The sequence below is a fragment of the Ziziphus jujuba genome, chromosome 7 (assembly GCF_031755915.1).
Source record: "Ziziphus jujuba cultivar Dongzao chromosome 7, ASM3175591v1".
NCBI lineage: Eukaryota > Viridiplantae > Streptophyta > Magnoliopsida > Rosales > Rhamnaceae > Ziziphus > Ziziphus jujuba.
The window spans coordinates 17,293,892-17,308,465 of record NC_083385.1 but is presented as its reverse complement, the minus strand read 5'-3'; the positions used below and the strand labels follow the sequence as shown (position 1 = coordinate 17,308,465).

Genomic DNA, 14,574 nt, shown 5'->3' with positions numbered 1-14,574 from the left:
ATTAGTTGGTATGTACGGCTCTGAAATTAATGGTCATTCACAACATTAAAAATTATTGAGGCCATCAAAGAACTATTGTCTGAAGGTATAGCTCAAATGGTTTTGTATATATTGCTTATCCTTTATTACTTCTATGAGTTGCATTGAGATTTGACAATGATGTCGAGTGTCTATATTTTATGTTTCCGTACATTAATTGGTGCTAATTAATTTGAATTAGAACTCATTTTTTAATTTTATTGATTAATTTACAAAGATTAAGAGAGAAACTTATTGTGTACCTTTAATTAGTGCTTATTTAAATTAATTTAATTAGACTTTGAAATTTAAAGTATTAATATAAATTAATTAGGAATCTTATACCTAATTAAATTATCGGTAATTACCTTTAACTTGACTTCAATTTTTATTTTCATTAATTTGCATTAAATTAAAATGAATCAAACTTATTTTCTACCTTAAATTAATACTGATTAATGATAATTCAACTTCATTTTTAAATTTTATTAATTTACGTCAAAATGAAAAGAGTCGAACATGACTTGTACCTTAACTTAAGTGTTAATTAATTTGAATTTTACACCCCATGAAATTTTATTACGTCGCATTAAACTACAAAGAATCAAAAACTAAATTTGTGTTTTAAATTGTTAATAATTAGTAATAATTATACTTAATTCTAAATTTCATTAATTGCATTAAATACAGATTAATCAAATTTAATTTTTACTCTGTTGACAATTAATTTTAATCAGATATAAATAATTAATGAATTATTTAACTAATTTTTTTGACATTTAGTTAGGGACTAATTAGCAGTGTACTAAATTAGTAAGTTATTAATCAACTATGGCCTATTTACAGTACTATTTGGGTTGGATTTTATCATTTTTTCAATCTAAATGATATAATTAAAAATGAAATTTAAAATTTGATTTTTAAAAAGTTAAATCATCTTAATCTAAAACTAATTAAAGGATATATATATATATATATATATTGTGTGTGTATATATATATATATATTAAACTTTGTTAAAAAATAGAAAAAAAATTCATTTTTGAAAGGAAATTAACCCTGCCAATAATAATACTGGCCCAAAAAAAAAAAGAGCAAATTAATAACCTCTTTACCGATGAAATTATTATTTCGTTAATAAAGTCATTTAGAGATCATGTATTTCATCTCGAATAACAGCATATTCAGTTTACCAATAAATTATAAAAATACGCATATTATTTTATTATTGATTTATTTCTATAAGATATTTAAATGATATGAATATGTAGGTTTATTACATAGGAGAGTCTGGTAATTTTCCCTTTTTTTTTTTTTTTTTTGATTTTGTGGGAAAGAGTCTAGTAATTTTGTTAAACCCTAAAAGCCCTTGTTTCGTCGGACAACCTTTTTTCTATGGCGGCAGCTCCATTTCTGTTTCCGGTTGGTTTCCTTCGTCTCTTCTGATTTTCTTCTTCTTTTCTGCTTCTTTTCCGGCTTTCATTTTCTTTTCCGTTTCCGGTTGTTTCCTTCGTCTGTTCTGATTTTCTTCTTCTTTTCTGCTTCTTTTCCGGTTTTCATTTTCTTTTCTTCTTTCTTGCAGGTTGCCAGTCGCCGCCGCCTTGTCGTTGGTCGTCGTTCTTCAGGTTCGTCTTTGAAATTTGGATTAATTTGGATTTTTTTTGGGTGTACATTTGGGTTATCTTTTTTCTGCGATGAACAAAATAATAATAATAATAATCTATTTTTGCAAATGAATATTCACTTCCCGTTAACCCAATTAATCTCTCATCATTCCAAATGAAAATGGAATAATCCTTCTTGTTTCTATGTTCTGGCCATCTCTCTGTCTCTCTGGCTCTTCAAGCTTCTTTTTTGGGTTTTTATTTTCTCACAAATTGAACTTCTTGGAAGAATCTGATTAAAATAAACACAAAAATAGTTGGATTTTCTTGAAGTTTGGCCATGTGGGTAAAAAAAAAAAAAAAAAAAAAAGGGTTGGAGAGAGACAGAGAGATGGTGCTTCCAGGCTTCAGTGCAAAGCTTGTTTGATTTCTGTGTTTTCTTCTGTTTTTCTTTGTTAAAGCTGTTTTTTGTGGTATTTAGGCTCAAGAAGGACGGTGGCTTGCATCCCAAGTACAGGCAGTTCATCATCATGTTTGCCCAGGTTCTCCCTATACTAAATCTTGTTAATAATTGTTTTTAAATTGGGTACGTTTTATTGATTTTAATATCTAGGTTTCTTTTGTGTGTGTGCCTGATATTTGGGTTTTCCTTTTTTTTTTTTGGGGGTGAATTGGTGGTGTAATAATTTTTACCATCAAATTTTCAAAGTTTGTGCAAACTTTGAATATTTATTGGGCACTTTATTTTATATTTTAAATTATGGATGAGGAAACAATCTTCGTTTTGTTGCTGTCTTTTTCATTTGGTTGATAGTTGCTTTGTCTTTATAGGATATGAGGTATGAATCATTTTTATTGGATGCCTAACTGCTCACATATTTATTTCTCTGTATTTTTAATATCATAATCATAATGTTTCTCAATTTTCCTTTTGACACAATGGCAACTGGTATTGACCTAGGATAAATTTTGCAGCTGTAGAATGTGTCATATGCTTTCATTTAGCGAAGTTGGAAAAGGTAGCAAAACTGGGTAGACGGAACCAAGAAATTCATTTGGTGCGGGCCATTATGAAAAGGTTGTTACCATTGCTTAGAATATTTTGCTATAATGAATTACTGACCATAAAATGAGTATTTGGATTAGAATGCTTCATTATCAATATTACATCATGTATTGAACTTTACTAGTCATCTTGACAACAAATCAAGATGATGGCAAAGGTTCAAGAACAACAACTTGAAAGTAGTGTTTTCAATTGTATGATGGGAGCTGTACATAAACTAAAATGAGGGTTGAATCTTAAAATTTTTATGGCATTTGTTATTCTGTTTCACTTACCTGTGATTGCATTCGAAGCTATGTTCAGATGTTGTTAATCTTTGTAAATCACTTTGCTTCCTTTCACGTTATCTAGCTAGTATGAAGCTCCTGTTAAGTTACATGATGGGGCTAGCTGTAAATTTTGAATAACTTTCTATATAGCTTCTACAGACAGCACAGAATGGCTAAATGTAGCTTTGCACTTTCTGTCAACCCTAAAATGTACGATAGCTGAATTTCCGAAAAAACTGAATATGAGATATCAATGCTTCTGCTTGACATCAAGTGTTAAGTTATAAGGCACTGCTATATATGCAATTCTGTATGATATATAGATATGTATATATTTCGTATGTATGTATCAACTATGAATGAATGTATGTATAGAAGCACAAACACATACTCACGCATGCACTTATGTATGTCACACAAGGGCTGAACATATTCTCCCCCTTTCTTTCTTATCTTTTCTCTTTAGAGCCCAATAGCAGCCATGTTATTCATGTCACTGGCTATTCTGTGGAAGGTTTTATGTTTTTGTAGTTTGGTTGGAACAATTATGCAATATCACTGATTATTTTGTGCTTGTGATAGCATATGGACCTTATTAATTAATAAAAATCTATTCCACTTATGTTCATTTTAATTTATTAAACTTTCACATGTGTTCACAAAAGTAACGATTTGTGTGTATTAGATCACTATAGAAAATATATATTTCATTTATTTCATCGCTTATAAGTTTTGTTATATTTCCCTGCTCGCATGCAATGGTTGCTAGTTTTTCTACGAAAAAGCTAGCTAGCATTTTGTCATTGTATGTAGATCATATGGAAAACTTATTGGATATCTTCTTTTGCATTTTATGCTCATGAAAATTGAGAATGAATTGCATCTTTTGAATTTATAAATTGTCATGCATCTTAATTACAATGTTACAATTTTTTTACAGTTCCAGCTTTCATCATTGCATAATACCTTCCCATTCGAAAACGAGTGGCACAAATTGAGCGAACAATGTTTTCTACAGAGGATTGGAATGCAATACCACTGGAGAAATTGCGACTATAAAAGGTGAGTAATCATGGTTACATGCACATTTTACTTCCAGGTGCTGAGTTATTATCTCATTCTTTTATGATAACTTTCTGATCCATTTTCAATCTATAAGCGTTGGCAAACTAAAAGAAATCAATGGTATCTGGTATTTATAATTTATTATGCTTTTATGCAGTCATGCAGTATTTGAGGTTCATTACTGTGACATTTACATAATCAATAGTGAACAAGCTTATCGTTGATGTAAGTAGAACTGAATCAACTAATACTTCAATACTACAGAGCTTTTAAAATATGCGAAAAACCCAAGGGAAAGATATGTATAAATGCTATTAGAAATGATAAAATACACTTCCATAAATACACTCTTTCATAAAAACATGTAGAGAGTCTTTCAGAATCATCTCATAGGAGGAAAGGATGGGTCCTGCCCTTTTGTAATATATTCTCTCGTGACTCCTTGGAGATCTTATATGTTATTTTACTGAGTAGACTTTCTTTCTACATATAATTATTTGCACTTTACTTTTATTTCCCAAGAGACTTCCTTGACTCGTGGCTCTTTCTGTCTTTTGTTGATAATATGGATAGAAATCCATGACATAGCTCTGGCCCTACCTCTTCTTGTCTTTTTCTTCAGTTTTCAACCATATTTTCATGTTGAACTCTTTCATTCTGTCAGCCATATTTTCACGTTTGAGAATGCTTCAGCCTGCTTTAGAGGGCAACAAAACATTCAGATGCATTGAGTGACTGTCTTGTATTGTATATATATACTATCTCACTTTCAGTGGGTCTTTTCTGGTTGTTCAGTCTTTAGGATAGTTATAATTTATGTCTGCTGCTGCAATAGGTCCTTCCTACTGCTTGGGGGTGTTTAGCAACTAGAATTGCAAGAGGTTCCCCTAACTTCAATTAATAATTTCAGTTTTCTCATCGCTTTGGGGTGGTAAGAATTTTACCATTTTGTACCTCTGTTCTTAACCATTTAAAAAGGGCTCTCCAAGATTTAAACACAGGGAAGAATAGACTACCAATGCTAAGTTATTATCAATTCCAATGCTTTTTGGAAGTAAGCCCAACTTTGCATTTGAAGCTAATAGATGCACACGCTAACAGGCTGTAAGATGCAAGTGCGTTGGTTGATTAAAGTGAATGCTTCTTTGCACACACTTTTGAAACAGAGGTCTACTCTGATTCCCAATTTCTAATTTTATTCCGGTATGTAGAATGCATTAAATTGCCATGTTGTGTTGCGCCTGCTGGTTGGGCATTATCCTTTACACCAAGTCCAAATTCCAGGCTCAAGATTATGTCCAGCTGTAGTAATTTAGTCATGGATATTTGCTGCATGAGCAGATATGAAGGCTAGTGTATCATATTTTTCAGATGCGAACTGCAATATTTATATGGAAAGTGATTGGGATCTTATATTGCTGTTTATCATCAGGATTTTTGTATTGTGATTTTTTGGGTTTGCCTTAATTGTTTTATACTTCTCCATATACTGTTTTAATTTATTATCAATTTTTATGTAGTTTTGATGAGTTCTTGATGGATATCAAGCAAAGCAAAAGGAAAAACATTCATCAAGAGCGCAAAAAGGTTGGTCCTGTAGAAGCTTGATTTTCTACTTTTTGTTTGATACTTGATTCTGTTGCAAACTGGCTCCTAATGTACTTATCAAAATAATTTAAGAAAATCTTAAGGTTTGTAGCATGTTTCTTAGTTTGTATGATGCATGAGGTGCTAACCAACTATTATGTGAACTATTTGTGTGCAGATTTCACAGCAGAACTTGACCATGAAATGTCTTCGAGGCTATGAAACAAAGGTACTTTGTTTAAATAACTTCCAGCAATGACTGATGGTGATAGACACCCTTAGGTTAGCACATTATCATACACTAGGTTTGGTTTCTTTTGCATTATTTTGCATACGATGAACTATGCCTTTAACAGTTTGGTAATCTTGTTGAATCTACAAGTGCACGTGGCCATCAGTGAAAGGAGTTATGCATGGTAAAAAGGAGTTCAATTTATTAAAAGAAATTGGAGGATTTCTCATCCTCTTGAATAGTCTTATAATAATTATTCAATTAATTAGATATAGTGTTTCTTTTAGGAAAAATGGAAGTCTGCAGAGTCATTAGACCCCCAGCTAGTGCAAGCCAAGAAAGGGAAGCCTAGAATTTCTTCAAACAGTTTTGAATAATCTGCTTTTACTCAAGATGTGTTTTCGTGACTGCTTGATTGCCTCAAAAAATTGGTGCAGTGGATTATACCCATCGAATGTGCTGCAATATATGATGTTTAGTTTCTTTTTCTTTTTATTTGTTATGTTTAGAAAATTAGTGATCACTATTACACTCCTATGGTCATTAACTAAGAAATGCTTATTGGTGAATTGTGGCAACAAAGGTTATAGATTTTATTTTCCACTTATAATGTACTTCACATTTTATTTGATTTTGTGTTGGCAGGCCAGCCACTGGGATTCCTTCTATAGTTTCTACAGATTACTTTAGTTCCTAGTATCAAAGCCTCTTTAAATTAACCTTTAAATGCAATTTGAATCTTAAGATAATTATAATCAAATAAGCTTTAATTTATTCACAAAGCATTGATGCATCTTAAATATGGTGTCAATTCATTTGCAGGTGGTGTAGCCCTTATCTGACTAGGGATTTCTTTCACATCATGGGCTCAAAGATGGGAGATCAGGTACCTCTTCTTGTTGCTGAAGAAGGGGATGAGCTTGTTGCAGGAGCTTTTAATCTAATAGGTGGAGACACTTTCAGGCGCTTATGGGGATGTCATCCACGAACATACTATCTGAGTTTACATTTTAAGCTCGCTATTACCAGGTTTGAATATTACTTTTCATTTTATGAGCATATTTTGAACAAATTGATTTTGATTACTTATTCCTTCATTTAAGAGGACGCACGTTGTTCTCCTTGTCATCTTTTATATTACCTATGAATGATATTGTATTGGGGCACAATATTTTTATCCTTTTTTTTTAGTTTTTATTTTTTTATTTTGGGGTAGTAAAAACATTGGGGTAGAGTTAGCTAGCTAAGGACCATTTGACACTGCCCTAGCATAAAAACACATGTAAGTACCAGATGGATGGTTTTGTTCCACCTGTCAAGTGGGCTATGAGGTATGAGACATCTAAGTTATGTATCATATGCATGTCTATTAAAGTTTTGTAGTCCTAGAAACCTATAAACTGACCATAGATCAGTTAATCTGTGATTGAATGAAGTTTTTGAAGTTTTTGGCTTCATTTTGGGCATCAAATTCTAAAGATTATAAAGCGTGGATTAATGTTCGTGCTCAATTTAAGTTTGGGAAGATGTTCTGTAGATTGATTTAATAGTTGTGATTGTTACTCATCTAATAAAGAAATACAAAATTGATCGATGATATATTGAGATAGTACTAGATGATTCTCGGAAATACCATACCATTAATTTTCAAATGGATCAGTAGTTAAGGCAAGTAAAATTGCTTTCACAACATCATGAAAATTTTTAATAATGTTTCAACAAGCTATAGAGTGGTAAGTAAGAGGAGGACTAGCAAAGCAAAAGCTCTCACAATGGCACCAGAACCCAGCAAAGATGAAGTTAAACACTTCTTAAAAAGTATATTTGTAGAGAGCATGTTTTTGGGGGCCTTTTATGTAGTTTAAAAGTCTTCTACCATTTGGAGAGATACAGAATTTAACTTCTATGAGTTGTTTTGTTTTCTGAATCTCATATTCATTCACATGATAGTGCCTGCAAGCTATTTCTGGTGTATATCTTATCGCATGTTCAATTCTAAAGATTTGTTATCTGTCACATCATAATATTTTGTAAGTATTCCCTCTAGTCTGAATGCGGTATTTAGGCCGACTAGATGATATAACCTCACTATGTTACCCAAATATCGACGCTGTGACCAAATATGTGTTCCACATCCTCAATGTTTTTTCCACTCATATTTTCAGAATTGATTCGTTCGGTTAGGAGATAGGGATGGCTAGAAAATCATGAAACTTACCATTGCACATCTAGGAAAAAAATAAATAAATAATAAACATTCATTGATTATCAAAAAGAAAATAATAAAGAAAAGAGAAAAAAAAAAGGTTTAGAAACACACCATGTGCCTATTGTATAGAATTGTATTCAGACATTTTGTACAAGTTTAGGCCAAATGAAGGATAAACCGCTATGATGCATTCTTACAAGTAATGCACTTACAGTAAGTCCCTGGCCAGGTAATGGTAAAGATATATATCTTTGGGATAAGTTTTTGGCCTATTTTGTTTGTTTTTGAGGGATATGTAACTATTGGTAATGGTAAAAAATACCAATAGGAAAAGTCAAAAAGTTATTTTGCGACATCCTAATTAGGTTGTAGACAGAAGTGGAGATTTTAAACATTAGAAATATGTATTAGTTTTTTATATAGTTGTTCAAGAATCTTTGAATAATATAAATAATTTCATGAACAATTTCTTTGGCAATGATTTAGTGATGATGTTTTTCTAAAAAGCAATTATTTTTCTCATTATTGATACTAATGATCAATTTAGAAGCACATAACAGATACATACAATATCATGATTAAATCAGATTTGTTATTGTTATTATTATTTGTTTATATAGTATCAATACATATATAAATTAGGACCACAAGTTACGATCAAGATTATTTATATTATAATATTTGCGTACCATTTTATCAAAAATAATATAAATAACGGAAAAAAAAATTTAATTGTTCTATTAAATTCAAAAACAATCATAAAGTCCTAAATGTATATCTATACATGCACAACTAACATACATTCTCCTTTCCTTTTTTAGATGCTTGAATGTGTGCCAGTTGTGTATGTATAGGTATACGAGTAGGTGTTTATGATTGTTTTTGAATTTAATAGAACAATTGAGTTTTTTTTATTCTTATATTATTTATAATATTGTTTTTGGTGAAATGATATGGATATTTATAATAATATAATCATTTTTATCGCAACTTGTGGTCCTACTTTGGATATGCGTTGATTATTATATACACAAATAATAATAATAATAATAATCTGGTATAATCATGATATTGTATGTATATGTTGTGTGATTTTAAATTGATAATTAATATTTGTAGTGAGAGAAATAGTTGCTTCTTAGGAAAATATTATCACTAAATCATTACCAAAAAATTGAACATGAATCATTTATATTGTTCGAAGGTTTTTGAACAAGCATATAAAAAACTAACAAAATATTTCTAATGTTGAAAATTTTCATTTTGTCTGCAACCTAATTGGAATGTCGCAAAATAATTTTTGACTTTTCATATTGAAATTTTTTAGCATTACCGATAGTTATATATCCCTTTGATACATACAAAATACGCTAAAAAATTACCCCGATGATATATATATATCTTTTCTATATCTGGTCAGAAACTTACTTCAAGTGCATTATTTGTAAGATTGTGTTTGAATACAATAACATATAATAAACATACAGTGTATTTTTAAACTTTTATTTTATTATTTTCGTATTAATAATCAATGAATGATGTTTGGTATTTATTTTTTTAGATGCGCAATGGCAAGTTTCATCTAATGAAGATTTTCTAGCCATCCTTATCTTCTAATGCAATGAATCATCAATTCTAGGAATATGAGTTGAAGAAACATGGAGGGTATGAGACATATATTTGGTCACAGCGTTGATATATTTTAGTAGTGCAGTGGGGTATAATTTAGTTGACCTAGATATGACATTCAAATTTGAGGGAATAGTTACAGGATATTATGTTGCGGCAGATATCATTTTTAGAATAGTACATGCGATAGGATATATATTAGAAATCGTTTGCAGGCACTGTCATGTGGATGATTAGAAAACAGAGCAACTCATAAAAGTTAGATTCTGTATCTTTGCAAATGGTAGAAAACTTTTTAATTGCATAAAGGGCCCCAAAAACATGCTCTAAACGTGTATACTTTTGAAAGAGTAACTTCATTTTTGTCGGCTTCTGGTGTCATTCTGAGAGCTTCTTCTTTGCTGGCCCTCTTCTAACTTACCACCATGTAGCTTGTTGAATCATTATGAGAATTTTCCATGATGTTGTGAAAGCGTTTTTCCTTGGCTTAGCTACCGATACATTTGAAATTTAATAGTATAGCATCTCCAAGAATTGTCTAGACAATTATAGGAAGTAATAAAAGGTTTTGAGTATCTAGAAATATTTGACCGTAATGGCTGTAATTAAGCCAGTTACTTGGATATGTTGGTGGGTTAAAAAAAAATTGTTGGACACGTACAAACCGACTTTACTCCCTGTACAGATTGGACATACCAGATTAGCGGTTGCACGTGGATGCGACTGAAATTAGGGACTTTCAATTGCAAAGTTATTATTTTTTATATTAAGCTCATATAGTTATAAAAGTTTAAGAGAAGTCTTTTTATTTTTATAATTTTTTGGTGTAATTCGGTTTTCTGTTTTTTTCTTATTTAGATTTAAAGTTATTTTACTGGTTTTTTTGTTTAGTGCTTGTTTTAAATATTAAAACATGTCTTTCTTGTTTTTCCTTTTCGTTGAAAATCAATCTTTGTTCTCTCCTGGGAGGTCATGGTGAATGTAAGCGCTTCTCAAGTTCTAAAACTGCGTTTTTTTTTTTTTTTTTTGGGTTCTCCTTCCAACTTAAAAATGAGTTTTATAAACCAAAAAGGCAAGCAAATCAAAAAAGTAGCAAGCTTGCCAGGAGTTAGCACTATAGCCTCTCTCCTGGTTCACCAAAGAAACAAAATAATTGCACCATTAATCTGGAAATTAAGAGCGCATTGACTAACAAAATGAGCTAAATGATTTGCGGTTATAGGAACTAAAATTGTTGGAAATAGTTAGTATTATTATTATTATTGTTATTTCAATTATTAAACATCATATTATCTCAAGTGTAATTCAAAGGGAAACATTAATGGACATTACAGCTTATGAGGAAAAATCTTGCAACCTTTTGCATATCACCAGCCACTGCTTGCTTCTTTGCACGTGGATTGTCGTGACTATGAATGGAATCGTTTATTATTATTATTATTATTATTTTGCAAGAGACAGATAATATGCTCATAAAACCATATATATAACATTGAAATGAATAATCAATTTTTTTTTTTTTTTTTTTTTTTTTGTGGATAAACAATGCATAATGCAATTTATTGTGGTATTATTTTTCCTTTATTTTTAATATGTATTTTGTTAATCTCTGCTTTATTCCTCTCTTTTTCACTATTAAATTTTTATATTAATTAGAGAGCAGCAAAATCGCTCAAACCCCAAACCCAAACTTCCAACACACAACACCAGCAGCAGGAGGCTTCATTCCCATCCAAACTCTACCTCTTTCTGAACTCATCCATATCCATAATCAGATTTGATTCACAAATCGAAACCAACATAGTCGCTTGCCCTTCTTTGTCCGATCTGCTCAAACATTAACTGCTATATTATTTCTGAGACCCACCAAAACACCCCGCCACCCCAATTAAGCAGATTGAAACTGAATGCCATGTGTATTTCTAAGAAACGGAGCAAAAGCATCTGATCTGAGAAATTGATTACTATTTACCTGATAAAACTAGATGTTGGGTCTGTAAAAAATTTATTTTGAAGATAGCGTTGGTTTTAGTGTTCTGATTAATTTTAATAAATATTAGTTAGTCTTTTTCCCTAATGATAATGATGAAAGATTGAGAAAAACTGAAAAAAGAAGGGAGGGTAGCTGAAGATGGAGAAGGAAAGTTAAAGGGTTTGGTAACATTAGAAGGGTGGCTTTGTTGTTTGAATGGTTTTGGCCACTATCTTACGTGAAAAAACTTGTCCACATGGCTTTAAATCAATGGAAGGAGTTATGAATATTCTGTGCAATGGGAGTATTAAAAGTTCTTCCTCTACCAAGTTTTTTTCTTTTTTCTTTTTTTCCTTTTATTTTTTAATGGAAGAAAATAAAAGCACCTTATTATATCTTTTAGATTGGGCGTATAAAACTTATTAAAATGTTCTATCGTGAAAGAAGGTGTACTTTGAGACAATTAGACCAAAATGAAGCTTTAATGAAGGCAAGAAATTTAGGTGAGAACCTTGTTATTCACCTTTGGGTGACTGAAACAAGGAACATGTACTTGGTACGCCACTTATTGTTATCAACCCTTTGCTTAAAATGTAAAATATAAAATGTTCTTGTTTTCAAAAAACATAAATTAAATTGAAATGGAGTGTTTAGATTATTGCTTGTAAACAATAATTTTACCATTAGATTTTTGAGCTTGCCACTAAATTGTAGACAAATAGAAGACATTATTAAAATCTTAATAAAAAAATCAGGTGTACTTGGGCCACTTATTTTTACATTTTTTTCCCCTATAAATTCTTGATTCATGGTAAAAATTAATTAATGTGATTTTAAAATGATTAATGTGATTTAATATTTTAATATTTTATTATTATTTTTACCACATGTCAAAAAATTAATGAAAGAACTATATTGTAGAAATAGATGATTCAGAGTTAATTGATTTTATCTCAAATATTAAATTGAGCCTATAAATTTGTTTAAAAAGCTTTGACATAAAAGTAGGTGAATTTCTAGATCAAGTTTCCTTTTCATAGACAACAATAATTTTAGGGATTGATTAAAAAAAAAAAAAAAAAATTGAGATGGAAAATGGCACTTTAGATAATTTTTCTGATTTTTCTTTTTGCATAATTTCTGTAAAATGTTTTTTTTTTTTTTTTTTTTTTTTTTTTTTTTTTTTTTTTGTCCTTTGGACAACTAGTTATATTTTGTAAATTAGAAACTCTAAATGAGTTTTGATTTTTCAACCTAGCCAAAGTAGATTTTTTTTTTTTAATTGCTTTTTGTCATTAATGCTAAATGATCACCAGTGAATGTAGTTTTAATTCTACCGAACTCAAATAATCATTTTTCTCCAAAAATTGCCTAATGAACTATAGTTTTAATTCTACCGAACTAGAGGAAAAAAAATAGAAAAGCAGTAAATACTTTTTAATATTCTCCGTTCCACCAAATTCTAAATTGTACAACTTGCAATTTTGAGCATTACTCAATTCCTTAATTAGTTAAAGTCATTATACTAATTAATTAATTACTCACTTCCTAAATTGCATAGGCACCATCTACTCCAAGTTGCTATATATATTTGATTACAAAGTTGTGATTTTAAGGTGGTTTTGTATTGGTTGGACTTGAAACATGCTGTTTGGAGATTAAGGGAATGTCTAGGAGTGTATTTTTATAAGCACTTATTTAACATACCGTGTTTGTGCCATGTTTATTTTATTCAATTTATTTTTACACTTCTAAATACACTCATTTTTTTATATATATAAGTAATGTTAATTAAAAAATGTATGTATAACAAATATAAAAATTAATAATATTAAAATTAATGTGGTAATATTATTTTTTTATAAACTATTTTTTTCTATTTTAGCACATGCATTTAATTCTTTAAATATTTTGCAAAATAAAAAATGAAAAATAATATTTAGGAAGCAAAAAAATAAAATAAAATAATGCATCAATTAATGGTTTATTTATTATTCCAAAATAGAAAAGTTTATTTATTAATATTTAGATTATACAAATTTTTCAACCACTAAAATAATCTCCTTATTTGCTAAATCATTTGTTTTACATTAAAATTGTAAACACTTAACTTATTTTTATTTTTATTTTTTGCTGAGAGCACAGTAACCTTTATTTTTATAAATATAAAATATTCTACATTTTATTAATACTTTAAAAAAAAAAACATATATGTATTTTCAATTTGGCTCACTCATTCGATAAAAAAAGACATAGGAAAGAGAAAATGGGGTTCCATCATGATCTCTGACGATATACCATAAAGAAAGGAAGTAACATTTTTTTTATTCAAAGAAATAAGAAAATCTCCGATTATAAACGTGAATTATTGTTTAAATAGTATATAAATTCAATGATAATATGTAAAAAAATATTTTTCTTTTTTAAAAAATTAACTTTTTTTTTTTTAAATTTACTTTTAAAATTTTTTTATAACATTTAATAGAACATCAGAAGTAGAGGGTCATTTTAACAATGTACATATATATATATATATATATATATATATATATATATATATATATATATATATATATATATATATATATATATATATATATATATATATTTTTATCACATCAATTATTTTCTGTATGGGGCTTTAAATTATGTGTGTTTTAACTTGACACATTTCAATTTTCTCTGCAAGCTCACGATATCGTTATTTAATTTTCATTTTTTTCTTTAATACTATGTCAAAGTACTTCATGATAGTCGTTCGGAAGATTATTCTTCAACATGGGAAGCTTGTAAGTATAAATATGCATTGTAATCCTTTTCTTTTTTGGAAAAAAAAAAATTGATATAATATATGTGCAGAATATTCCAAAATATTTTGTATGGAAAAATGAAAGAATCCTGAAGAAGGAGTTGATAGTGCTTA

The 14,574-nt window shown here is 29.5% G+C and overlaps 1 protein-coding gene across 1 annotated transcript; it reads left to right on the top strand.

Annotated features, from left to right (window-relative positions):
- Positions 1–1,318: 1,318 nt before the first annotated feature.
- Positions 1,319–6,472, top strand: LOC107408288 (uncharacterized). The gene is made up of 8 exons (XM_060819105.1): positions 1,319–1,440; positions 1,601–1,643; positions 2,104–2,164; positions 3,898–4,019; positions 5,543–5,609; positions 5,788–5,838; positions 5,992–6,025; positions 6,129–6,472. The coding sequence occupies exons 3-8, from the start codon at positions 2,153–2,155 to the stop codon at positions 6,191–6,193; spliced, it is 351 nt and encodes a 116-aa protein (XP_060675088.1). The 5' UTR covers positions 1,319–1,440; positions 1,601–1,643; positions 2,104–2,152; the 3' UTR covers positions 6,194–6,472.
- Positions 6,473–14,574: the final 8,102 nt, after the last annotated feature.

Excerpts from the sequence above, each read along its gene's own strand:
- LOC107408288 (XM_060819105.1), top strand. Across the intron at positions 4,020-5,542 it reads AGAAATTGCGACTATAAAAG|TTTTGATGAGTTCTTGATGG; the intron begins GTGAGTAATCAT and ends ATTTTTATGTAG. Across the intron at positions 5,610-5,787 it reads TTCATCAAGAGCGCAAAAAG|ATTTCACAGCAGAACTTGAC; the intron begins GTTGGTCCTGTA and ends ATTTGTGTGCAG.